Source organism: Calonectris borealis, chromosome 1 (genome assembly GCF_964195595.1).
Source record: "Calonectris borealis chromosome 1, bCalBor7.hap1.2, whole genome shotgun sequence".
NCBI lineage: Eukaryota > Metazoa > Chordata > Aves > Procellariiformes > Procellariidae > Calonectris > Calonectris borealis.
In genome coordinates, this window is record NC_134312.1 from 63,543,176 (window position 1) to 63,570,814 (window position 27,639).

The window sequence follows — 27,639 nt, forward strand, 5'->3', positions numbered from 1 at the left end:
CAACGGGACATAGTGCCCAGCTGATCTGGAGAGTCAAAATTAAAAGGTGCTAAAGAGTTTGACGTTTGGGTTGGAATGCCAACCAGTTTCGATCCCTCCCATTCCCAGTTTAACCTAAAAACAGCTGCTGCTTTGGACGGCTAGGATTTTTTTTCCCCTCCTTTGTGCTCTCTATATTGATACGCTTGTTGCGTGATGCCTCTTGTTAAGAAATTGTTTTTCCTCTGTCCGACAGCAAGCGTGGCCCAGTGGCACTCAGCAGATCCTGCTCCCTCCTGCCTGGCAGCAGCTGACCGGGGTGGCCACCCACACTTCTGTCCAGCACGCGACCGTCATCCCAGAGTCCATGGCGGGAACCCAACCGCTGGCAGACTGGAGGTAAACTGGAGGCACTTGGAGGCTCCCTGAAGTACCCACCAGTGCCGGAGGAGGCGTGAGAAGAGCTGGGGAGGGAGGGGCGGGGTCCCATGAGTCTGCGGAGCAGGGGGAGAAGGGCAGGAGGCTGCAGCCTGCAACCCTCCTGTCTGACAGCTACAGGCAGTTCTCCGTTCCCCGTCCCTGAAGCGGAGTGCTGTGCCCAGGCTGCTCCCTTCAGTCGCTTCCCTGGGGGAAACGCTGCTTTCTGGGGGGACTGGGAGCCCAACGGGCCCTGGAGGAGGGTGCCTCGGTGAAGGCGGTGGGAGCCTGTGAAAGAGCCTGCTGAAGAGCCGCCGGTTGCATTTTAAACGTGTGCCTGTCTCCCCCCTTTGCAGAAACACCCACGCTCACGGCAGCCATTATAACCCCATCATGCAGCAGCCCGCGCTGTTAGCTAGCCATGTGACTCTCCCCGCAGCCCAGCCCGTCAACGTGGGTGTTGCTCACGTCATGCGCCAGCCGCCCGCCGCCGCCACCTCCGCCAGGAAGAGTAAGCAGCACCAGTCGGCGCCCCGGTAAGTGTGCGCAGCTCCCGGCGCTGGCGTTGGTCGTGGTGTCGGTGAGGCAGGAGTCCGCACCTGGGTTGTTCTGAATGCAGCCCTGCAATGCAAGCATGCTGACGAGGGTGGTATTCACTGACATCTGTGGGGCAAAGTAAAGTTTGTTCCGTGGTTCACGAGTGATTAGATCACGCTTTTTGTGACTGGACTGTGCTGCTTTACCTCTTCCATACCCAGGTCAGGAGAGCAGGGGGTAAGAGGTAGTCAGGTGCATTTTATACCCAGTGAGCATCATTTTCTGTGGGAGTTAGTGGCTGGAGGGGATGCAGGATGGGAGACTCAGGCCCTGTTCATATAGCTCGTTATGCCGCTGTGATTACCTGAGGCCTTGTAGTCACCGTAATTAAAAATGCAACTATATTCTCAGGTCAGTGTGGTGCAATGCCCAGTTGCCACACCTTTTCTTCCCACGTCATCTTGAAGAAGCACTCCTGAGGTGCAGTGTCTGCATTTCCACAGGGTGGTGTACCTCCAGGGGACCGCATCTTCAGGAACATGTGCCTGATGTGTGCACACAAGATCTGCCCTTTCAAAAACAAAAGGATGATGACCTATCTTCTGAGCTTTAATGCCATGTGGAGTGGAGGATTGGGGTGGCTTTAGGCCACCTTCAAGCTCTCTAGCTCCTAACATAGGTGGTTGGCCCCTATCTTCAACAGTACACACCAGCAACAGATACTCGTGCTGGCCTTTTTATAATCATGGCAGCATAAAACAGGGAGCATTTTATAAGGACATCTCATACAGGGGCAGCCCTTAGACACCTAAATCTATCAAGTCTCAGTAGGACCATTTGGTTCTGCAAGGAGGAGACTGGGTTTTGGTTCATACTATGTTATGTGGCACAACTCAAATGATAGGATGATTGCAGTGCCTGTCACAGCCCTGTAATCTTGCCTACAGGACAAGGCTATTTAAGATGTATGTGCAGCTGTTCTGGGGAAAGTCCTCTGGGCTGTGAAACTAGCACATTTCTTTAAAAAAAACCAAAACAGAACAGTACAGGGGAGTGAAACAAAATCGGTCACCACTTGTGCAGTGGCAAAAACAGAGGAGCTTGTGGTTTTCCTGGGTGACTGGACTGGGGCCAGAGGAGCTCTGAGTTCACAACCAATTTGACTCTATTTAAGAGGCCACTATTTAAATCCTTCCCATTTATGTGCTCTCTAATGTTGCATTTACTTTGGGTGGGCTCCAGCTGTCTTAGTCCATTCGTAATTTAGAGCAGAGGCAGCTATGTCCCCAGCAAGCCAGCAAAAGAGAACGCCTGTTGCAACCAGTGTGCCTGTGCAGGGCCTCCCCTCTCCCTTCCCTCTCCAGGGGCAGGGTGGCAGTGTCCAGGAGGAATTGGGTACTCTCAGAGCAACGGGTATCTACGGCTTCATTAATTGTTATGCTTTTGTAGCCAAATGAGGAACGTGCTCCTTTGGAGAGGGGGGTACTCCACGCTGCTCATTGGTATTCAAAAAGCACTGCAAATGCTACTGTGCAGCCATTTGTTATGCAAAAGACCCTGTGTAAGTTGGTATAGTGCGATACGTCCATAATGACTTCCTTTTGATGGATGCCACCTATTCCTTTTGTTAGCTGTCGGGCCAAGCTGAACATGCAGCCCAGGCCTATTTGTAGAATAAAACCAGAACTTTGTTTGCTTCCTTTTTGAATCTGAGAATGTTTTGCAATAGGCAGAAGAAGTAAAAGTTTAAAAAAAAAAAAAAAAAAAAAAGAAGAAAGAAAATGTGGGAAACGAGTGAAATTGGCTTTAGTCAGTGTGCTTTGATAAATATTTCCATCTGCAGACCTGTGCTGCACTGTTTGGTGGACAGGTTCTGTGTTCAGATCCCTGATCCAAGTGGGTCCTTTCCAACTGTCAGGCAGGGAAGCTGAAGTAGGAAGACTGGGGAAAAAAACAGGACTTGAGAATGTTTTTCTACTGCATAATAAAAAGATTGTTCTTTTCCTTCTGATTTATATACGGTGTATCTGCTGCCTCACGTGGGAATGAAATGAAACAGTATATGTCCTCCCATCTGTGTGCTCTTATCCATGGGACTCCACTATCCTAGAGGATTGAGGCATTGGGCAGGAAATGTTCATTGAAAAGATTCTTAAACAGAAAATTAAATTTTCAACTAAGAAAAGCAGTTTTCCCGATAAATGATTGTTGTTTTCCACAACAGATTCTAATTTTACCTCTAGCTTTTTCTGGCCAAAAAATATCTGGTCATAATGCATCCATGCAGGATACAGGAGAAAGGGATTATCATTTGGATTCTTTTTCCATCTGTGACAGCCGTACTGTGCCTGCCTGTGTTTTGTACGTCTGGGCTGTGTGACTAACCTCTACCTCCCAGTGCAAACTCCTGGGAGGCAGCATTTTTCATTTGGAAATTTCTAGGGAAAACAAAATTGAATTTTTTACTGAAAGAAACTCTTTTCAGCCAATTATATGAATAAGTCATGTGAGGCGCTCTGTCCTTTGAAGAGGTGACTGTGCCAATTTTGCAGTTTTCCTAGATGCCATAAATCAGTGCCACTGAATCAGAAACCAGGAATCAAAAACCATGGCGATGGGCAACTTAAGCAAACTGAGTTTTAACCAGCTAACAACCCTTCCCCTTTCCAGAAATGCATCCACCTATGAAGTTTCATCCTCTCAATCCATCAGCTCGCCTCAGCGGTCGAAACGAGTGAAGGAAAACACGCCTCCCCGCTGTGCCATGGTGCACAACAGCCCTGCCTGCAGCACCTCCGTCACGTGCGGCTGGGGCGATGTGGCGACCAGCACCACGCGGGAGCGGCAGCGGCAGACGATAATCATTCCCGACACCCCTAGCCCCGCAGTGAGTGTCATCACTATCAGCAGCGACACAGATGAAGAGGAGGAGCAGAAGCATGCACCCACCAGGTGAGCAGTGGCTCTCTGCTCTTCTCTGTGTGCAGAAGAGAGAGAGGCAGAGAAGTGCTGCAGCATCCAGGAGTTGCTGTAGGGTCCCAAGAGCTACAGTTGGGTCTCAGCACCCCGGTCATCGTTCATTTGGGAGGAAAGATGATGGGGAGGCTAAAATACTAGCTGAGGACTCTGCAGACCTAGGTGGTGTTCCCTACCGTGCTGTGTATTCGCTGTGTGATCTTGGAGAAGTGTAGTAGTCTCTCTGTGCCATAGTCTCTCATCTGTAAGGGGAAAAAATAGTTTTCTCTATCTTACAAGACTGTTGTTAGAGATCCTATGATGATGACCCTCTTTAAGTCAGATAGCTGTTTAAAACAAAGACAAAAAGAAGGGCTTGGAAGGAAGGTAGCTTAAAATTGCCTTTTCTCTTTTGAAGTGATCCAGGCATCTGTAAAGAGCATTAGATGACACCTTCCATATGTGGTATTTTCCATAAAAAGGTCCTGAAAAACAGTTAGTGGATGTGTCATAAACACTCAATAATGGTAAATACATTGCAAGAGGTTTGCTTAGTTCTGATTATGTTGCCAACACATCCCTGAACTATTGTCTTAAGTGGCAGAAACTGATGGCTTTTTGACTGACTCTGCAGAGAGGCATAGATGAGGCTGTAAAGACCGTGGTGACTAAGTTTGCTCCTCAGAGAATTAACTGACCCGAGTGAACAGTGTGGCCCAGGACAGCTGCCACTGCTGATCATCTGCCGTGGATGAGAGAGGACTGACTTTTCCGGACTGTCTTTTTAGCACCTTTCATCAGATGCAAGCGCTCTAGGTTTCCCATCTGATGCCAGTCACAAGACATCACTCTGCTTTATAAGTTGTAGAGAAGTAGCCTTGCAAACAGCTGAATAATTATACAATCTTTATGTTGGTAACTGAGCTAGGAATTTTTTAACCTTATCCCTCCAGTATTGTCGAGAGAGAATTATTTTTTTTATTTATTTAGGACATGCTCCATGGCAGATTTTCCTTTAATCACTGGAGATATCTATCTACGTCTCTGCATCTCTGCACTGTGGTGATAAATGAAGCACTGCAAATGCACACAGAACAGATGAGATGCATTTGGCCTCAAGGAGCTAAAAATCTGTAACGAGGAGCCACACGATTCAGGCATCTAGGGCTGCAATTTCAGCCTGCCTCCCTCCAGCCGCTGCCGCTTCACATTCCCCTTCTCCCTACCAGTGAACTCCACCGGGCAGTGAGAGCTCAGTGCCTCTCACATTCAGGCTTGCCATGAATGCAGTGGTCGTTGTCGGGAATTGATCACAGGACAGCGTAACATATTTCACTTAAAAAAAAAAAAAATTGCTATAGTATTCCTTAGTTTGGTAGGGAGAAGAAAGCGTGTTTCCAGAAAGGGTTGAATGAAGGTCAGCGTGCATCAGGTGGACTATAAATAAGGAGCTCCCACTTCCAGGGCTTTTATGGGAAAGGAAGGGCAAGACAAAACCGGTGCTAAAAACTAAGGTTGTGAGGTGGGGCAGCATGAAGAGGGCAGGTACCTCAAGGGTCATGGGACCTATTTGCAAGCATGTTTACTCATGGTGCTGATCCCAGGCTTTGGGAGATTACATGCAAATACTGATACTACCACCTGGGTATCATCTTGGGTCCAGAGCGGGGTGGAGGGAAGAGCTGGGATCCTGCAGCCGCTTCAGCTAATGGTTGTCTCCTCTGCTTCAACTTCGCTGCCATCTGACCAGTTTCTTCACTCAGCACCTCTCCAGGGAAACAGACAGAACAAAGTTCTGGAAAATGTCTGGAAATTGAGTTGGGAGTTTGGGGTATTTAAATATTCAGGCAAGGTCTGCCGAGGGGTTAGGAAAGTAGTCCCAGGAGCCAGACTTACATAAACAAACTGGCTTTGATATGACTAAAGCATATTCAGGACACGTTCCTGCCTGGGATCAGATCCCTGGCTACTTTTTGTGTCCATATGGCATATCTATACAGAGTGCCAGGGCGACAGCATTCCTGGAAGGCCAAAGCTTAAGAGCTAGATTTAATTTCTGAGCCATGTAGAGACATTTCGCGCAGACACGGGCTGTTCTCGGGCACCTTTTGGAATTCCAGAGTGAGTTAAATTGCCTGTGCAGATGTAACCAGAGCGAGTGGAGAATTAGGGGCAGAGACACAGATGGAAAACAGCATGTCCAGAATGAGAATTTTTGGTTAAAGTCTCCAGGAGAGTGAAATCAACTCGCTCAGTGCCTTTTGACCTGGGCATATCTAAGACCAGATTCTCAGCTGGACTAAGAATGTAGCTTCCAGTCAAGGAAGCTGTATCAGCATTTAATGCCAATGAACTTTGCCCCTGCCAAAGTTGAGGTCTTTTTCATTGAAAGTACGTCACGTTTAGGAAAGTACCTCCAAGTTTTCTTATGTATTTTTTTTGGCCCCAAGAAAAATGGGAGTGACAGTGAAATATGTTCTTTACTGTAATCAGTGCCCAAATGTTCAGGATCTGAGTCGAAAATGAAACTGTGCAAAGAATGCATTGTCTCACCCATATTTATGCAAATATTACCCTGTTGGGCAATTGCTGTGCTGTGGGGGTGAAAAATAAAGAATAATTTGAAACGTGCTATTGGTCACATCCTAACATATTAGCTTTTTCTAGATTAGAATACAGAAATTGTACGGTACTTGACGGATCAGTCAAAGTTAATTGCCTGATCCCATCTTATTGATAGCGATGGTATCTTTGCATTAACTTCACTGACGTTGGATCAGCTCCTGCATTTGCTACAGCACTTCCTTCTCTTATTTCCAGTGGGATTGGAAATTTCTCTTTGACCCATGAGACTAAAAATGTTTATTTTATTGATTGCTCAGCAAAGAGATATTAGAGCTACCTGTGGTTGTGAGAAGTAGTAGATCCTTCAACAATGTAAGAGTTCCTAAGTCTCAGTTTAAGAAGGACTGGTAATGCTGATAAAATATGATAGTGCTGATGCAGGAGAGGAGCCCTACAGCTTGGATTTACTCCGACAGAAAAGCCTCTCTGTAATACCAGAGCAGCAGAGAGAGCTTTTCTAGTACAGGGGATGCAACTTTTTTATTGGCGAAAGAAAAATCTGAAGAATTCGGTGTGACATGGGCAGAATTTTCCTTTTCCTAATGAAAAGCACAGATGTTCAAGTAGGATGTTTATGAAATACCAGCTGACCGGGCAGGCAAGCAGGCTTGTTGCTCGTTCTTTGCTCACATGTGTTTTGCACTGTTGTTGAGTGTAGCTTGGTGTAATCTTTGTAAAATCCATAGTCATCTGAAAATGTTGGGCTCCTGTTGGGTAAAGGTGCTGGGGAGGTGGTGCAAGGTGGGCTCTGGAGGACCTGCTCGATGGAGCCTTGTCAAAGGGGGCCATCTACTGGGCCCCGGCCCCACGCCTAGGGCGAAATCACAGAGGAGGGACCTTAGGTACAGTTCGGCAGGGGCAGTCCTCAGAGAAATGGTCAGAGATTTTCAGGGGGCAAATTCCTGATTTAAAAAGTCAGTTTGTCAAAACCAAGGCTTTTTGCAGGCTACCTTGAGATTTTTCTAGTAATATCCCCAACACAGTGAAATCTGGGGAAGCTTCAAAACTGCAAAAAGTTCTTACTTTTATTTAATGGGGAAAAAGTGTTACCGGATTAACTAATTAAGGGGAAGATTTCTCTTTTCTGGTTTAATGGAGGAATTTTTTTCTTTCAAAATGTAAGCAAATAATAGGAAAAAAAAAAAGAGATGTTCAAAATAAAAAGGGAACAATTTTACTGAATGAAATTTTTTTTACCTGGTTTCTGATGCCCACAAAGTTTTGCATGTGACATTTTGTCCTGTAGAACAGCAGAAAAAAAATTGTGTATAGAAAGCACTATATGAACAGGAAACAATTTTGTGACCCTGTTTATTTATCACCAGTGAATTTCTAGACTCTCAGTTCAGCATCCTTTACAAAGAGACTCTATGGGCCAAAGACATGTTTACTGCTGTGCTGTAAGATAATACCCTGACTGTTATTTATTCTGGAAAGAAGAATTTAGGTCTAACCATTACCTGTAAAGCACTGAAGAGAGTAAGAACAGAGAGTAGACTTGATATTTTTCTTATCAATTTATTCCTCTTAAGTTTCTCTGCTTGCTCTAGCAAGAAAGTCAAGCAGACAGACAGACTGACGGTGCAACTGCAGTCGCAGTAATCGGAGCACATATTCAGCAAGTAGCAAGTAGCAGGGGTTAAGTACTCCCCAGTATGCAACTTCACATGGTGCAGTGGTTTAAATGTAAATCCTCCCTTGATTAAATATTTCTGAAGCTTAAAAGCGGAGAAAAATAAAGCAACTTAAACACAGGGCAGAGAGGCACAAGTGCATCCTGGGATGGCTGAATTGTGGGTGGGAGGGAAGGAGAGCACACGTGGTCCTGCGGGAGGGACGCGCCGGGCTGTGCTGGTGCTGCAGGGAGGGGTATTTCCATGTCCTGCCAAGGGCCGTGTCGCAGAGTATGGCAGGAGGAAGGGCTGGAGGGAAAGGCGGTGGAGGTGGCCATTGTGACATGCCTAGATGACTTCCCATCTCAAGCAATAAGTGCAATAGCCAAGGAAAACATGACCGTTTTCTTAAAACAATATAGTCATGGCCTTGAGGTGGGTGGTTTTGAGGGTGCTTCCACCCCAACAAGGCAGGAGGGCCCCTCACTTCCCCAGTGCCTGCTCTCTCTGTGCTGGTATCATAAGTAACACCTCTCCAGCTTGGCTTTCCACGGGATCCTCACCGTAATCACTGTCTTCCTGGGCAAGAAAGACTGACCACAGCTGTCATGTGGGCATCCTGAGTAACTGCCTCATGGGCCATCTTCGCTGGCACAAAATTCTTGCAGGGTTGGTGTTTTTTTCCTTTTTCTTAAAATGGTAAACTATGCAGTGAAGTCTCTGTGTGAGTTTCACCTTTATAACTGAGCGTGAGCTGATGCAAGTTGTTAATTCACCTTATTCACGTCGTAGTGCAATGGTGGTAGAGTCTACTTCAGAGGACCTTCATTCCCCTTACGCACAGAAATCGCTGGCAAGCACAAACCAGGTGTTTTTGCCAACTTGCTGATGTGTGTGTGTGAGGGTCAAAATGCCATTTGTGATTCTTTTTTGACACCTAGCCTATTGTGGCTATGTTATGCTGTGCATAGTAATGCACTGAGTCTGCATAGCAATACGTTGACTAACTACAGTCATCTGGTAAAAAGATTGCTGCCTTCCATCTCCAGAAGACACACCGACATGCAACTAATCCTTAAAATAGCAGAGATAGACAGCAGCGCTTTCAGCAAACCTTCAGCAGCAGAACCTTTACAACCTGCTAAGCAATTCAGCATATATGACTTAAATAGCTACAACACGTGCTGTATAGCCTAATAAAATGGCCTCAGTGTAGTACTTGGTAAATATTTCTTACTATCACAAATTCACAAAGAAGGTGAGAGCAGATTAACATGTCGGGCTGGAGGTTGACCTGAAGAGAGATGGGCATGTTGTCAAAACCGAGCATGGCATAAGATTTCAACATGAAGAGAGCAATTGCAGTTGTAGTGTGAGTTTTTGTTGGCTGACTCTATACTTTCCTAGAAGAGGTGGATTATTCTGAAGCAGCAAACTGAAAAGGTTGCATGTTATTAAGTTTTCAAAGACCTGGAACAGAATTTTTGTGATGTGATGTAAAGCTAACGTGCCATGGTATACATGCACACTGGTTCAAAGGCACACTTGTGGGATGGGTGCCTTCTTCCCCCAAACGAGAAGGCCATCTTGGTGACCTTGAGAGCTGAAAGCCTCTGTTGCTGTAGTGTCAGCCACACTGAAAGGTTTGTACCTCTGTGGGTGAACCGCACGCTGAAGAATTGCCCCTACTAGACTCCATTTGCTTTTTCTGAGATTCTGGTGTAACTTGAGATATTCAGGGAAAAAAGATCCTGTTCATGCAATGCTATCGCATACCGAGCTGTTGGGCTGGGCCTTCAGCAAGCGGAAATCATCTCAAGTTGTGCTCTTACAAGAGGTGGTGTCCCTGTCCTTGTCCTTGGCTATTTAGATGGTTCCAATGTTGTTTTAACACCTAATTCAGCACCTTCTTCTTTTCCTTAATTTCCTCTCACTTTTCCTTCTCAACATCTGCCTTCGGCACCTTTCCATTAACAGTATCTGAGATGTCCACCTTAGTGTCTTGCCCTGTGCCTGTGCACAAACTATCTTCTCTTTCCTCCATCAGACTTTTCCTTGAGATCTTTCCTTGCTGTGGGCAATAGAGACCCACGTCCGTCTCTCTGCTGTGCATTCATGAGGGTGGTATATGTTAGAGAGCTGTCTCCGAGAGCTGCTTCTGCATGTTCGAAGGCACGGTCGTGCTCTGTGTCTGCACATTGGACAGACATGAATTGTTTTGTGGCCAAGTTTGAGAACAAGCTCTTTGGGACCAGGTGGGAATGGGCTACCACTCATAAACTAGTAATAAACTTACAAAGCAATGCATAGTTTTCTAACTGCTGTTCTGAAAGGGAGGATGCAGCTCCAGCCAGTAAGGGTTAAAAAGCCTTCCTGGCTTATTGCTTTTCAGTCTGTGTAGATGGATTTGGTGCCACTTCGGTAATCTTTCCCCCTCCCTCCTCTGGAGAATTAAAATACACCTACTCACATAATGCAGGCAGGCGCACAAGCTGACCAGGAACGCTGCCGACTCTCAACACTACTAAATCACGTATGCTGCTGCTACCGTGCTTGCAGGAGGGAAAGCAATTACCAGCCTTGGAGTCAGCTTAATAGGAAGGGGGCAAGACTTCTAATGGTATTTTTCTGTGTAAGCACAAACATCCCCAAAAGCTGTGGCTGAGTTATAGGAATACTGTAAGCTTGCTGAGTAGGCAAATGCTGTGTCAACAGGTAAAAGCTCTCAGTCCTGATAGTTTGTGAGCAGGGAAGGCGATACATCAGCCTGGACCTCACACAGATAACTCCTGCATTACTGCAGCTGGGTCCTCAGAGGGAGCTGGAAGGAGGACAGTTGCTGGCTAGCAAGAAGGCTTTGAAAAGGGGGAGCTCTAGCTCTTCTGGCTTGAATTTTCAAAAGCCCCCATTTTGGCTTAACGTGTATCTTTAAGCCTGTGAATCAACTGATTTTCAGCGTGAGTTGGGCCTTTGATGCTTTTGAAATTCCCACCCTTAATCTCTCGGGCAGGCTGTGGTACAGCAGGTGCCAAGCTCTGGGCGTGTGAATAGTCCCGACTGACTTCTCTGCCTGCTCTGACATTAACCGCAGTTGTTACCTTTCCTAAAGACAAAAATCCAGCTGCTTTCAATGAGACTCCTCGTGTGCTTGGAATGATGCAGCCTGCTGAATTGAGAGTCTAATCAGTTAGGCCCTAATCCTGCAAATATTTACCCATGTGCTTTAGCTCTGTTACCGGAATAGTGCAGCTGACTTTGGTGGATGACGCATACTAGCAGTGCTAAGCACTTGCGCAAGGCCTGGCAGGACCATAGCTCTGGTCCTTCTCGGTTTCCCACCCATGAAATGAGTTTAATATCCTGCTATGGTCCCTTTCTCTGGAAGGGTTTGGGTTTGGGGTCATTTATTTTTTCAACCCAACGTACGTGATTTTCTTATTGTAACCAAGGAGCTGTAAGACTTTGAAGGAGAAGACTCCTTATGGTCCCTGCTTTGACAAGCTCTCAATCAAATTGGTGAAAAATATGCCCATTCTAAAAAAATAAATAGCACAGATAACACAGAAAAATAGCTTTCCAGTTCTACAGCTCAGCCTTCCTATGTCGAGTGTCAGCCGAGAGCAAGTATTTCCAGTTCAGCAGCTCAGCCACTTATATAAGGAAGGGACTGCAAAAGAATAGCTAGACCTTATCACTTGTCAGAAAACTCTTTAGTGACTTGATTTTTCTTTATAAAATGTAATAACTGTCAGAGGTAGAGAATATATATCTCTTCCCAACTGGCAGCCAAGGGTAGCTGCAAAGGGCAAGCAGTGTGGATACTCATAAATGTGTGATTACAGGCATTTCTACTGAAAGAGAGGAATATTGATGCAATATTCGTCATTTTTATTGGCTTAATATTCTTCTTTCATAGCACCATATCCAAACTGCTACATCTTTCTTCATGTACAGTAGTTGTCCATCTAAGATACTATGTTGCTCTTTCCATTTCTAATCCAACGCTCTCCAGCTCCTTGTGGAAAGCCAGAATACGAGGGTTCGCTGTCGTACACCCTTCGAAAAGATCCCTGCCCCTGCAACGATTGCTTTCAGCTTCCGGATTGCTGTGCAGTGGCTTCCCCTCCTTCTCTATCATCTGCTCTGTTTCAGGTGTCAATGCTTAGGATAACAGGGGCCTCTTGAGACTTGTTTTTCACTGTGCGTAGAACAGCATGGCCTTGTGCCCTCTTTGGGGCACGCCAGGATCCTGAGATGATAGCCCAGGGAAAGTCTGTGTGACGGTAACCTGTTTGTGAATGCAGCACCCCAAGGCGTTCTTTAATGGAGGAGATGATAGCTTTTCAGTTTTCGCCTTGGGAGCGAGGTGGTGAGTTGCAGCTTGTGAATGCTGACAGAGAGGCTTTGGACAGACGAGTTGAAGGGAGCCCACCAGTGCTCCTTTAGCACTGTGAAATAAGGCAGACAGTGTCCTTGGAAGGAAACTGTTCTCAGTGTCTGTTCCACCTTTCCCTGGGTAAGAAGCAATGCTGAGACTAGGCAACAAATGGCTCCATCACAGACTAAGACCAAATAAATCAGCTGTTCCCTGGACTGGGCTGGCCAGAGTGAGAGAACAGAGAGGAGACTCCATGGGAAAGGGATCTCTCTCTTTTTAAAGCGCACACTCAAGAAGTTAAAAGAGATAGATTCCTTTTTCTCCATGGCATTTCTGTTCCTATTGGGGCTGTTTCCACCATTAAGCCTAATTACTTAGCTTTTTATGTGCTACCCATTTCTTTTCATCATTTTAAAAACTTCAGTTGCCATAACAACATAATGCAATCAGTGAAACATAGCAGCTATTTTCTGTAGTCAAGGTCTGTGCACTGTCAAGGATGCGAACCATTTAAGCAAATCTTCACCATCCCCCTTCCTCTGTCCTCTTTCTCGCTCTCTCTTTTTCTCCCTGAACAAGCTCATAACAGGAAGGAGAAACCATCAGGAATAATTTGACACAATAGCAGAGCAAATCCCAATCGTACTCATGCAGTCTAGTCTAATGAACTTCTAGCACTAATCTTGGAAGTGTTGATGTTCCTTTTTAATCACTTTTTTGATGTCATAAATAGATTAGCTGCAGCAGGACCTCGATAATCCATGCTAGAGCCAGGAGACCCAGCACTTATTCAGCGAAAGAAAAAAAAACCAAAAGCTTTACATACTTTGCTCATTTTTTCTTCATTCGTTCCTCAGTTTCAAATGCTTATTGAGAATATATGCCCATTGTACCATATTAGTAAACAGAACGGAGTGTATTTTGTAGATTCATGGGATTTAATCATGAAAAGTTGTAGCATCTATTATTAAATCATTGCTGGAAGGCTGGGAGAAACCGCCACGTTTTTGTGTGGGTGGTGAGACTTGCAACAAAGCATAGTATAACTGCTGGGCTTCTACTGCACACATATATAAAAAACAGTCTGAAAATAAATCTGGCAGTCTGGTTCAGTGCTATTCTAAGCAGTGTGAATATAAGATCTATCCACAATGTCTTACTCACTCCTTGACCTCCACAAAGGCTTTCCTGGAATAGCAACGAGTGAGTTTCAAAGCCTGGGATTTGGCTTAAGCAGCCTCTCTCTGGCGGAGGACTGAAGGGTGTGCTTTGCCTTTATGGAGCTAGTCTGCCGCGGGCAGAGTCTTCTGGTGGCTTCCGAGTCGATCGTTGCCCATTCACTCTTTCCATGTATGTGCTTGTGTTTCAGCACCTTGTCCAAGCAAAGGAAGAACGTCATCAGCTGTGTCACCGTGCATGACTCCCCCTACTCCGATTCCTCCAGCAACAACAGCCCTTACGCCGTGCAGCATCGCGCAGGGCAGAATAACGGGAACACCTACGACACCAAAGGGGTTCCAGAGACTCACTGCAGTGGGAACCCCCGAACGATCATCGTGCCACCACTGAAAACCCAGGCCAGTGAGGTGTTGGTAGAGTGCGATAGCCTGGCACCAGGTAAATTGCACCTCTTCCGTCAAGAAAATTAGTAAGAAATAAATGATTTATCTTGGAAGAATCTCATTGTTCGGTTTCATTTTGTTTGTTTGTTTGTTTTGTTTTCCAAAGAAACCGTGCTCCTGCCCTTCTCTCAAGTGACACATCTGTTCTTGGGAGCCATATTGCATTGTTTATGTGCCCTGGTACACTCAGGAGTCACGGGGGCGAGTGTCGTTCCCAGTTACTTCTGTACAAACCCAAGATCAGAATGCAGCCTTTAGCTCAACATTTGACGTGAAAGGCTCCCAAATGCAAGTGTGAACCTTTGCTGCCCTGCCTTTCCATAGGTTTACTTTAAAATGGGTAAGAGATTGAAAACACATGTGCATTTTCATCCAAACTTGTTGACATTTCTGGGAAGAACGTTTCCCCAGGATCTTCATTATGGACTGATGAGGTTTGCTCATCCAGAGCCTCCGCAATGCTAGGTAGTACGATGTGTTGAAAAGGGGCTTATGGTGGAAGTCTGGCCCAAAGCAATTGGCTTCGAGCTACTTGGCAGTCCTTTCTTTTGACGCACTGCTGGTGAACGCGAAGGCTCGGAGGGTGAGCTCCCCACTAGCTCCTTCTCCCTCCCTTCCTACTCACGGTGAGGTCAGCCAAGCCAGGGCTTTTTTGTGCTGTGCACGCTATACTTTCCTTCCTCTCCTTGGGATTTGTACCTGCATCGTACAGTTCTGCTGGCAGAACGGTTTCTCACACTTCTGAAGGATCTGTAAAGCCCTCTCCGGGCCCGGTTTGGGTCCAGATATCAGGTCTGCTTGTCTGCCTCTAGGATAACAGGCTGGCCGTGTATTTGAAGCACTGCTGAGATATGCTGTTAATTAAGAGAAATCATTTTCTTATCCTGCTTCTGTTGTATGTCTCCTCCCAAAAGCCACTCTGGAGGAGATTCAGTGAGGAAAAGGTAGGGTGAGCAATTAAAGAATGTGATGTAAGCTACAAATGTGTTTCCTTTCCTGGCACAGTCACCACCAGTCACCACTCATCCTCCTACAAGTCCAAGTCCTCCAGCACCGTGACCTCCACCAGCGGTCACTCTTCAGGGAGCTCGTCTGGAGCCGTTGCCTATAGGCAGCAGCGACCAGGAGCACATTTCCAGCAGCAGCAGCCTCTTAATCTAAGTCAGGTAAGTCAACTGAGACACATTTTGGTGGTGCATCATCCAGCTGTAACCTACCACTCCTCCAGCATGGGCAGTCCTGTTCCAGTCTAAAGATAGTTGGGCCCCATATCGAGTTTGGTCAACTTGTCTCAACTTCACTGCAGACCTTGATCTTCCAGTTCAGGCAGTTGAGGTAGCACAGATCCCACCCCGAGTGGGCTGGCAGTACTCTTACCATGTGTTTTGAAGTCAGATGATCTAACAGTGTGAGTGGGAATAATGTGAGGGAGAAGATGCAGTGGCTCAGACACAAAGGAGTGGAGCGGGACCGTGTAGGAAGGACTGAATTCTCCTTAGCTATAGGTAACCGTGGGGAGAGTGTCTTCCAAGTGAACGGAGTGCATCAGCCCAGCTGCGGCTTTGGGAGGGAAGTCCCCATCAGATGCGACAAGGCAAAGCAGAACCTCTATGCATATATGTGGCCTCATGTAATGAGTTTGATCCATCCCGTGATAAACCTGGGCTGAGATCTGGGCAAATCTCGTTACTTGGCAGCACGCAGTTCTCAAGATGTTTCATAGTCTGTGAACAAAACACGCAGGGAGCTCCCCAGGACCTTCAGTAAATAATGCCCTTTTCACGTACTGCACCTGGGGCCTCTCTCTACCCTGAGGTGAGGTAATGAGGGTAGGGAAGTGACAGCACAGTTACCGACATTTCAAGAGGAGAAAGCCTGGAGAGCTCAGAGGACCGCACTGGTTTGCATCCAGAGCTGGCTATAAGCAGAACTCTGGTGTGGTTTTTTTAAATAATTTGGGGGAGAGGAATGTCCCCTCCCCCTCAAAATGTAGTTGAAATTTAAAAATTTAAACAAACTTGAAATAAAAGTGAGTGAAAATGGAGGAAGTGGGTGAGATGTTGTTTCCAAGAGCGGGGGAGGAGTGTGGCTGCCGCATTTCAGACCACAATGACAGCGCAGGGAGTGCTTACAAAGAGGATGAGAAGGCTTGGAAGAATAAAAGGAAATAACACGGAGCATTGCCGTTCTTGCCTTCTAATTCCTACTTTATTGGTTATTTAATACTCTGACTACAAATGACCAGGAAAACTCCTTGACATTGTGCAGTGCAAAAAAAAAAACCTTAGAAAGTCCCTGGAAAAGTACACTGCTCCTGTCCCACTGCAGGAAAATTGCCTGTGCTCAAGTAATTATAGCTGATTGCATGAGGGCACCGGGATCTGATCGAGCCAAGGGTTTTATCTTTAAAAAATAAAGTAGTTATTTTACTAACTGAGGCAATGATAACCGCAAAGACCCAAACTGAGCAAAAATAAATTGCCTGTTCCAGGCGTAGTTAGGCAACTTCATACCCCGGAGCTATCGGCGCACCGTATTTCGTTCACTAACAACAGCCAAGTGTTGTGCAAGCGACCGGACGTGAGGAAGATGTTCTTAGGAGCCAGGCATCCAAGGCTGGGTCTTCAGGTTAGCTGTGCCAGCAGGTGGTGGCTCGAAGTGGGGGACTCCGCTGTCCTTTTGGGGGCCATTTTGGTGAATGTATGAAACTACAGGGTCTTCCCAGACTTGGGAGGGACCCTTTGCCATCACCCGTTTCCAAGGGAAGACTGTGGTGGTGCTGAGGGTGTCAGGAGGAGCGCAAGGGACTCTCCCGAGGCCGTCCTGGTGTCGTAGGGAGGCCCCCAGGCACCGCTGAGGAGGTAACGAGCCATCTCTTGTCTTGTAACCACTTATCACTGTTGCTGTCTTTATCCAGGCCCAGCAGCACATCGCGACCGATCGCACAGGGAGTCACCGGAGACAGCAAGCCTACATCACTCCAACGATAGCTCAGGCCCCGTACTCTTTCCCGCACAATAGTCCCAGCCACGGTACAGTTCATCCTCACTTGGCCGCGGCTGCCGCTGCTCACCTGCCCGCCCAACCCCACCTCTACACATACACCGCCCCCGCCGCCCTGGGCTCCACGGGCACCGTCGCGCACCTGGTGGCCTCCCAAGGGTCTGCGCGGCACGCCGTGCAGCACACCACCTACCCCGCCAGCATCGTCCACCAGGTCCCTGTCAGCATGGGCCCGCGGGTTCTGCCCTCCCCCACCATCCACCCGAGTCAGTACCAGGCTCAGTTTGCCCATCAGACCTATATCAGTGCTTCTCCAGCCTCCACAGTCTACACTGGATACCCACTGAGCCCCACCAAGGTCAACCAGTACCCTTACATCTAAACACTGGAATAAGGAGCGAGAGACGCACCCATCCCGGGGGAGCGAGGCGGCCGCTTTTGTACTGAAGAACATGACAAACTAACAATGCAATGGGAGGCTCGCGTGAAACTTGAACGAAGGAGACTTTAAGGAAGAAACGAAAAAGAGGAAAGAAGGGGGAGAACCAATTCTACACTTTTTATTTAAAAAAAAAAAAAAAGAAAATGGAAAAAAAGAACAGAAAAAAAAATAAACCACAAAAAACCAACCATTCTGCACCAAACTAGAGAGAGAGAGAAGCAGAAGGACCCTCCAGCGGGTCCTGTCTTTTGAAGAACTTCACCAATAGACTTTAAAAGGTTATTTTCATCCAATAGTGAGCTACATTTAGAAATTTGTTGTCCAGAACACCTAAAATGAAATCCATTAGGTTTTTAATCCAATAGGTATATGGATTAGGGATTTATCCAGCATTTCAAAGGGTTTATGCCCCATCTTCGCAGTGGTCTCTGTATCCCAAAGCATACCTAAGGTTTGGGGTTTTTTTTCTGGAAATAGAAAATGGGTAAGGGAAGCTGAGGGAGGAGGAGAAAATGTAAACGTTGTCCCAGTGCTCTAAATTTGGATCTAGCACTGCTACCCTTGAAAACAGGTGGGCAAAACAGGCCGTGCAGCACTGGTCGAGAGCAGAAGCAACGGGGCTGTTTCTCCCTTTCCTTGAACACACTGGATAAATCCCTGAGAAATGCTATTCCTAAACGCGATCTCTCATAATGTATGTTGGATTTCGGTTGCGTTTCATTTTATTTTATTTGGAAATTTTCCTTTTCAATCCCTAGCCGTTTTAGTATAGGAGGAGACATTTTAGCTGCCCCCCCCCTCCCCCCAGTAGAATGTAGCACTATACAGGTTCATACGCCCTTTTTACTATTTTGTGTTGAACTTCAACGATACCAATAGACTATTCCTCAATGTGATTGCACAAAGAAAAGTGATATAACATAGGCATGTAACAAATGTGATTGTCCGGGTATGTACGTGTGTGCGTGCGTGCGTGCGTGTGCGTGCAGATGCTGCCTTCTCTCTGTGGTGTGTTCCTCGGCACAGCCATTACAACTGTCACAGTCTTAGTTTTACATCATTCCCTCGTAGTGCCTTACCGAACTACAGACGCGGTTTAAGGGTTTACTTCCACTGGTACTCCTAGAAACTGACTGAGGCTAGTCGGAATTTACTCTCAGCTCTTTTTTCTTTTTTTTTTTTTTTTTTGGGTTGTTATTGCTGATTTTCTTCTTCTGCTGGTGGTGTTTTGGGGTTTTTTTCCCACGTCGTCAATCTTAGCTCACTTGGCGAGGTGTTGGGGAAGCTCGTCGGGGTTGGAAGTGCGTCTAACTGGGTGTTTTGTCGAGCACTGGATGGGCTGGAAGTGACCAGGTCGGTTGTGAGACCCAGGGTGACTCCCAGAGGGTCTGGGGATTCGTTTGTGGACTGGTCTGTTTCTATCCTGTTGAAATAGCAGGTTTCCTCCCCGGAAACTGAATTCTCCTTCTGCTGTTTGCTGACGTTCTCGGTGGACTGGGAGGAGAGCGTCCTCCCAAGTTGTCAGGTTGTCCCGGTTGTGCCTCTGAAATGGGAACAAAACTTTAGCCTGTGAAAGGGGGAAACACGAGTTGTTGCCAACATCTCTCGCTACGTCTGTCGATGGGAGGGGGTCGGGAAAGGGCTGGAGTCCCAAAGCAAGCACGAGAAAATCCAGTTGAGAGTCAAACTCAGGTTTCTTAAGTGAAGAGAGCATTGTAAGACATGGGGCCTTACCCGCTCTATCGTAGCTGTGACAGTGTGCGCGTCCCCTCCTCCCTTCTCACCTACGCCCCGAAAGATTGCCTGCAGCGGCAGAGCGACCCTGGAACCGGAGAGCACGGTGGTCCTGAGGGTCCTCCTCGCCGAGGAACGCTACGTGGTCGTCTTGTTTTCCAGCAGGTTCCTAAAGAGAGCCTTTCCTACAGTTGGGTTTGGTTCAGAGGGGAGTTTCGCTGGTAATGGCAGTTGCACGGGTGCATGAATATTTGGAAGTGTCTCTCAAGTACCCATGTCTGTGGATGGCCCGGGGAGGAAGGAGAGAAGAGAGTTTGTTAGAACGTTTCCATGTTTTCATGAAAGCTGAAGTCTACGTGGCTGCTTGGTTCCACTCTACGTTTCCCTGTAACTAGAGCATGAAGTATTCAGGTATTTCACAAGATGCTGGAAAATAGCAGGTTCGTCGGCAGGGTGGCGAGGGATGGTTCCCTGGGTGGCAGTAAGGAAGGAGGTTCTCTCACGTGGGAAAAGCTGACAGAAAGACAAGCACAAATGTATTGTCTTGCGGTAAGTGCTTGGCTGGCCTGGAAGAAGAAGGCGTCCCGCTATGCATGGGCTGTTCAACAAGGCTGTTGTCTTCTGGCAAACCACCAAATAACCTCCCTGGTTGCCAGCTCTGGTTCTTGGGTTACCCTTGCACAGTTTTCTTCTCCTGCCTGTCCTTCATTCCAGCTCAATATACTGTAGATGAGGGTGCGATCTCCCAGCAGCCTATGCACCTTACCCCCCCTTCCTTTGGAAAGACAGCACATCCCCTTTCGTCTGAGGCAGGAAAATAAAGCCCTGCCCTCTCCGTTGCATTCCTCTCCTCTCCCACCAGTTCGGGAGCGAGAGCGTCGTGCTGCTTGTGTCATGAAAAGGAAAGATAATGTTATTTTATTGTATGGTTGTTATGATTATTATTTTATTATTATTGTATTTTACTCTGGGTTTTAATTGCACACGCATTCCTTAATCTTTGTGTTATCTTTTTTTTCTCTTAGTATTGTTGTTGTTGTTGTTAATTTTATTTCTTTTCATCAGTGGCATCAGAAGGGTTGCTGTGTTTGTGAAAACTGCAGGAGAAAGGGGAAACGAGATTGTCCCGAGGATGAAAACTCTGCCTCTAACCTAGGGGGAGTGGGGCCGCTCCGTGAGAGCGGTTACAGCCTTGAGGGACGGGAGTTATCCTCCGTGTCACATCTGCATTTCAGAATCAGTCCAGAAACATTCATTCAGAGGCCAAAACCGAACAGCAGCTAATGTAATGATCTACCCGGAGAGCTGGATCAAAGGCAGGTAAGGACCTTGGTGCCCTAGGATCCAGCTCACCATCACTTTGATAGGAAGTTTATATGAGATCAAGACCTCAAGACCTATTTGTGCTCCAGGCCACGGTCATTGAGCCCTTTCGATGAACCCAAGGTCACGCTACGCGTTAGGGTTTGGTTTTCCTAAAGGAGAAAGCAGATAGATGGCTCTCCAGAAACAGGGCTATCGGAGGAGCCGCGGCGGAGGCGTGAGCGCGGCTCTCAGTCCCGTCGCTGGGTAAAGGACACTGGCACGCAGGGACGGCGTTAGCTGGGTGAAGCACGGCCGCAGGCAGGGCAGGGTTCCTCGTCTGCTCTTCCGCTCTCACTGAAGGTTGATCAGGTGTCCACATGGCCAGGATGCCTGACTTGCTTTTTTTTTTCCCTGATGCAGATTTTCCCTTCTTTTATAATTATTTGTTGTGGAAGTTTATTAAGCTATTCTGGTTGCTAGAGTTTAGGTATTTATGTTTTCATTTGCATCGCCTGCTCTGTTAGAACGGGGGGAAGCAGTAACTGAATTCAAACTCCATAAAAAATGATAGGACTTCAGCAGAGACTTAAAGTTAATCACGCATTTGAGTGCTTTGCTAAAGAACAGACTTAAACCCTTCAAGTTAATTACTTGTTTATGCGCTCCTCTGGCCTAGGACTGGCGAAGCGTGGAAGGTTGCAATCTCAGCCACAGTAACGTTTTACTTGTATTAATTGCGTTTTCCCTGTCTACCCATCTGACCTGCTCTCCCGTGCGGGCGCGAATCTGATTTTGGGGGGCGTTTGGCTGTGGAGCTGTTAGAAGGGCAACGCTGGCAGCGAGAAGGGGTGCAGTGCGCGCCGGAGGAGCCACCTTTCACGCTGACCATCCTGGAGTCGCTGACCTGCCAGCCGTGGGTGGTCAGATGATGGTGGTGATGGGACGCTGTGATTGCGAGAGATGCACAGCACAGCCGTCAGATTGCTGCGATGGTGCAACACTGCGTGTTTTCTGGTGGGTATGGGGGAGCTGAGCAACACCTCCTCCCTCGCACCTGTATAAAGGCGTAGTACGGAAAAAAGCGTGGTACGGTTAGTCACAGGGGAAACCTGATCGTTTTGGCAGAGGAAGCAAAAGCTCTGCATGCTGTCGGTGCCACGTACGTAACAGCAGCCAGCTTGTTTTGCTCGCAAAGTCCTTTGGAGAGGAAATGGGGTTGGCGTGGTTGGGTTGGTGTTCTTTGTCTGCGTGGGGTAAACAGCATGGAAACTTGAGAGGGGAGGTGAATGTTTAGATACTGGACGTTTTATGGGTGGCTTATGGCTGTCACAGTGAAAAAGCGGTCCCTTTCCCCATCACCTCGTCTTGTATTCTTCTCGTGCGGGAAGCAGAAGGAAGCACGGACGTTGCCTCTCCTCAGAGATGGATGTTCAAATTCCTGCTGCGAAACCAGGATGCAGGAGGGAGCGGAGAGAACTGCTGACATGAGCAGAATGGAAAACCCAAATGGAAGCGCTTCTTACTGCAGGCTGGGCCAAATCCAGTCGTTTGAGAGAGCAAATGCAATTGCATCTTCCTCAGCAGAGTTGTACCTGCTTGTACCCAACAAATTGGGCCTTGGCAGGTCTCTCTCTCTCTCTCTCTCTCTCGTAGTTTTGTCGTAATATGTAAAACATTCCAAGAAAGGGACGCTTCTGTCTGTGACATTTTTCCTTTTTTATACTTCCAAGGGATTATGTTTTGTAATTTGGTTTGAAGGCAATTCCATTAGCAAACTTGAAGGGCGATAAACATGTTTTTTTCTTTAACCAAAGAAACTTTTACTTTTTTAAGAGAGAGAGAAAGAGACCCCCACCCACTCCAGAAACGAAATTAAGCCACGAGTCATAACCGCCAGGCAATGGGGATAAGCTGTGGATCTCCATCTTTCCTTTCTCTTCTTTTTCTTTTTCTCTCTCAAGTTTCTGTCATAGTTTCGAGTAGCTAGCTTGACGAGCAGAGAAATTCACACTAAATATTGCTGCTATCCTAAACTGTAGGGGATGTCAAAAACTATTCTTCTCTCATTATCGTTCACATTGATTAAAGTGTTTCAGTGGCGACAATGCAGTGTGGGAACGGCGAGCTGCGTAGTGGGGATAAGCTTCTGGATGCTCTGCATGCTTCTGTAGTGTCTCCTCTGGATTTAGGATGCTGGGTTTGTTCCGTGGGTCAGACCCCAAACAGGGCCGCCTGGTCAGGCCAGGCACAGCTGGGCAAGGATGTTGGACTTTGGCGTGTGTTTTTCCATGGCTTGGCAATCAGCCCGTCGGAGATCTGCAGTGCTACCTGTGGGCCAAATCCTGGATGCCTCTACGCCAGGTCTGCAGAAATAATCCTTGTTGAGGGTAGGCGACGCAGAAGGGAAAAATGTGGGAAGGGAAGGATTTCCCCCTTCCTGCTGACAGAGCTGTCCCTGCCGTGGTCCCGATTCCCATGGGAGCTTCAAAGCTGCGGATCTGCGGTCCTGGGCACTCACCCATGTCACCCCCCTCTGTCCCCGAGTCTCAGCGGTGCTCCTGTGAGGAAAGCCTGTGTCCAAAGTATGTGGAGTCCCCGACTTGCTTCTTGTGGCCCGCTCCTGTGCCTGTAAATCATTTTGCTCCCTCCGTACTCGAGGAGGAGAAGGTGGGCCAGCGCTGCTGGGGTTCCCCCACTGCCGTGCTCCAGCAAAGCCGCCTCTGGCGACGGTGAGAATTTCACCCCGGGCTGCCGACGTTGGGCGAGGTACAACGTTTCACAGCGGTGCTCAAAGCCGCGGTGGCGGTCCTGTGGTGAATGCCTGCGCGTGGGCTCCTTGCTGGAGTACTGCCCTGGACGGGAGGCGCTGGGCTCTCCGGGCTGGTCCGTGTCTCCGCGGTCCATCCTTCCCACCACCCGGGAACGCCGCTACCTGTGAGGGACGCCGTGAAGCCACCGTCCTCCCCTCCCACCCTGGGCACGCAGCGGGACCCGCCGGAGGGGCGGCCCCTTGAAGTAAGCCCGGGCAGCTGCGGAGGAGCACCGCTAGCCGAGGGCTCCGCGCTGAAGGTGTCTTGTTCCCCCGTGACAAACGTTAGTTGGTGGGAGTGACCCCCGAGGCGGTGGTTACCTGCGAAGAGCTGCTGAAGCAGGTGGAGGTGTAAGAACCGGGCTGGAGGTAAGCCGGGCTGACTCTGCGCCTGTCAAATGCTTTCCGTGGGAAGACGCGGTTTAGAGCATTTGCCTGTGTCAGGAGTGAAATTTGAACGGTAGATTGGCTTGGTTCTTCAGAAGTCTTAGGAAGCATACTAGGAGGCTTTGCGTTCGGCATTTATGGTCTGAAACTCCTGTTTCTCATTTACGGGTTAGCTTTGTCCTTCCAGTTTTAGCAGTGCTGCTATAACAGACTATTCATGTGTGTTTGAAGATAAAGGTTTTGTTTTTAATCTTTTGCTTATCATAGTTAATCTAAGAAAGGCAATACTAAAGGTATATTTTTTTCCAAAAATGATATTTTTTACTGCACTGATAAATATTGTGACATCTCTGTTCTTAACTCTTTCGCTGTGAGGGGAACTGTGTGCAGATTCACACAAACCTTGTAAATACTTGCGTGTACTTCTGACAGCCAGGGATTTATTCTTTCTTTCTTTCTTTCTTTCCTTCTTTCTTTCTTTCTTTCTTTTTCTTTCTTTCTTTCTTTCTTCCTTTCTTTCTTCCTTTTTCTTCCTTTCTTTCTTCCTTTCTTTCTTCCTTTCTCTCTTTCTTTCTTTCTCTCTCTTTCTTTCTTTCTCTCTCTTTCTCTTTCATTCTTCCTTTCTTTCATTCTTCCTTTCTTTCTTTCTTCCTTTCATTCTTCCCTTCTTTTTCTTTCTTTCTTTCTTTCTTTGGAACAAACTTTCCTCTTTGAAACAGAAAACAATGCGACAACAATGCTCAGAGCAAAAGCAAAGCTTATCCCACTTTCAGAACATAGCCAAGGAGTTTTTGCAGTGCTGGCATAGAGTAAATATTTAACGCCAATGTGGTTTGACTTTTTTTTTTTCCCCAGCAAACTGTTTGGAAAGGAATAAGACAGATAGAAAAGCTTTGGTCTGGAATTCTGATCAGAAATGTTACCCATCTATTTTATGGCACCTCTGATTTTTCTTTTGTTTTCTTTTTTCTGAGGAAAAAAAAAAAAGGCTTGTCGCCTGAGCTCTAGGCTGGCCGGCGGCTGTTCCCGGGGGCGCCTGGTGCTCCGGGACCGCCGGCTCCTTTGGAAGCAAACCCACTGATCAGGATTCTGGATTCTGATTGCTACAAAGCGTGTCCCCCAGTACCGCGGGATACCTTCGGTTTTTTTAAAGAAGGATTTAGATACACTTATATTACGCAAACTGTGACCTAATGGCAATAATTACCTCAAATGTGGGCATTCATCCTGGTTTTAGCCTTTTTGAAAACATGTAGCCAGCTTGAACTTTGATTCAAAGACTCTGAACTCCGTAGGGGCGGAATAGCGATAAATGCCCACCCTGGTCATTGTTGCTTGAGTGAATTCTGAAGACAGTGAATCTTTAAACAGAAAAAAAAAAATTAAACCAAGGAATAGATTACTCTTTTATGTATTTTAATCAATTGTGATGTTAAAATGCACATGTAAGTATATATGTTTATAGCTACTGTAAAATGCTTTGGCCTTCTAGAAGATATTTAATGAGTCACATTTTAAACCAATATGAACTGAATAATAGACTGTGGCTACTTAAACAGTTTTCTGGCTACATTTTATAGTTATTACAGTGTTTTATAGTTTACATTTAAACTGGTACTTTTTAAGGGAAATCTTGTGTTTATAAGTGACACCTTCAAAAACTCAATACAGCTGCCTCTTTTTAATTTCACCCGTTAAAAATGGAAAAGTACAAGTGTGTCTTTAATATGTATATTCTGTTTTGAGATATAACATAGTGTCGGAAAGTCAGTCCAGAGATCAAGTAATCCACTGTATTCCAAAGTCTGGTCGAAAAAACACTCCACCCACTTTGAAGATTTAGTCCAACAGATGATAAACTATTTGTTTGTTTGCTTGTTTTAATAACATACTTTATCAGGCTCCTTGGGTTGAAGCAGGGAGCACGATACTAAATTCACTGTTCTATGTAGGATCCTCATCTGGATGAAGATACCCGCGTCAGGAGAATGAAGGATATTCAAAGGAAGGATTGTATTGTACTGTTGATAAATCATTAGCCAAATGATTGATTCCTGAGTTAGTGAATGCTTGTTTTATTTTGTGGGGGGGGTTTGTGTGTGTGTGTGTGTGTGTGCGCGCGCGCGACAGCCACTCAGAGGCAATGCTGTAATTTGGCTTCCATCTGTTCACCCCTTTCTTACAAACGATGCTTGCCACCACAGAAATGTTTTGAAGCAGTAAACGAAATACAAAGTTCACTGACCATCTCCTTGTCAGCCGTTTTCTCAGCCCGTGCCAGTTCCCGTCAGTGCTGTTTCCCCGCTGCTGTTACCCCGTACTTTGCATTTCGATATATCACATTCCCCCTCCCCAGTCCTGCTTAGCTGTCTAGTTTTGTCTGTTGTGTTCTTTCACTTGGGTAACCAATGAACATGGTATAAACGTCTGCTGAGCAAAATGGTACTTTGAGGTCACGGAAGTACAGGAATTGGCATTTAAAAATACGTATATGTACACCTGAAGAACCGAGCTTCAGTCGTGGAGCTCGGGTACTCTCGGGAGGGCTCCTTACGTGTTCCCCTCGTGCCTGACGGGGCTGTGTCAGTCAGCTTGGAGCAGAGGTAGCGAAAAGGAGGGCTCAGCGATGCTTTGCAGTTGGGCGCCTGTGCTGCTCCCAGTACAATCAGCAGCGGCGGGGCCGGGGGAGTGCGACCCGCCTCCCCCTCCTCCCTCGGCACCATTCCGGGGCTGCCGTGCCCACCCCGTCGTCATCCACATTACCAAAGCGATAACGTGTCATACGGCAAGCCAGGACTGTCAGCAGCACTCCGGCCAACTGGAAAACGTCCACCCGTCCTCATCGAGCACGGCCACCCACCCCACAGGCTTTGCTGCCCTCGGCGCCTGCCCCGGCTTCTGTTCTCCTGGGGGGAGTCAGACCCAGCACGCTCGGATGAAGGAGCCACGGAGTCTTGTTGAGTACTTTGGCTTGCAGCTTGTTAGGCAAGAAGGGGTTTCCGACACCGGCAACGCGCATCCCGTAGGATCTGGATGGTTACATATAGCACCTCTGCCCTCGGCAAGGAAATAAAACGCTTCTGCAATGCTTCCACCCCACGTGGTTACGTACAACACTTCTGGCTTTTCTTTTTTCCCCCTTTGTCCCTTACGATGTGTTTGATTTTTTATTTTATTTTATATTTGTTTGCTCTGTATTCTTCTTGAAACAAAACTTCCACGGATATTCCAGGGCACAACCATTTCAGGTGTAAAAAAGGATCTCCTCATCCCATGTTTCACCAACAGAGCAATCGAGGCGTTTTGGGTACCATGTTCTACTTGGGCAGAACCAGAATGTAGCCTGTATCTTTCATACCAAATCAAATTTCTGAAAGGAGAGGAAGTGTCATTAATAGCTTTATTAAAGGAGTGTGTGTGAGAGAGAGAGAGAGTAAGAGAGGGCGCGAGAAAGAGAGAAGAAGGAGGGGCATCTCGGAAGGTGAAGACTTCGGGTAGTTAAAAACGAACCAACGGGTGAAACATTTTTTTTTACGAGCCGCAAAATCCTTTTAAAAACAGGAGGGGGGAAATGGAGAGAATGTTTTATGCCTTTCGACTGCCCACGAGCCCAGCGTACTCTGGATGGAAAGTGGAAGTTAATATACACTGCACCAAAATTATGAAGGGGAAGAGAGGGGGGGAAAAGCTGTGAAACGCTATCACAATCGCAAGGGAAAAGATGCCCCTGCCCCAGCTCTGGATCTCGAGTGGTTCTTTCTCTACAGCATCATCTCAGCCCAGTAACCCCACGAAAGCCCTGAGCCCTTGTGTTCCTTCACTGTACGGTTTCT

At 47.1% G+C, this 27,639-nt stretch overlaps 1 protein-coding gene across 4 annotated transcripts in view; it reads left to right on the forward strand.

Moving 5' to 3' along the window:
• Positions 1-25,362, forward strand: part of HIPK2 (homeodomain interacting protein kinase 2) — a 141,068-nt gene extending 115,706 nt beyond the window's left edge. For all 4 annotated transcript variants that reach the window (XM_075157737.1, XM_075157717.1, XM_075157748.1 and 1 more), the window contains 6 exons: positions 236-378; positions 753-932; positions 3,604-3,885; positions 13,874-14,121; positions 15,132-15,292; positions 17,044-25,362. In XM_075157737.1, the coding sequence (XP_075013838.1) occupies positions 236-378; positions 753-932; positions 3,604-3,885; positions 13,874-14,121; positions 15,132-15,292; positions 17,044-17,511 (1,482 nt within the window). In that variant the 3' untranslated portion in view covers positions 17,512-25,362. The remainder of the gene's footprint in view (positions 1-235; positions 379-752; positions 933-3,603; positions 3,886-13,873; positions 14,122-15,131; positions 15,293-17,043) is intronic.
• Positions 25,363-27,639: the final 2,277 nt, after the last annotated feature.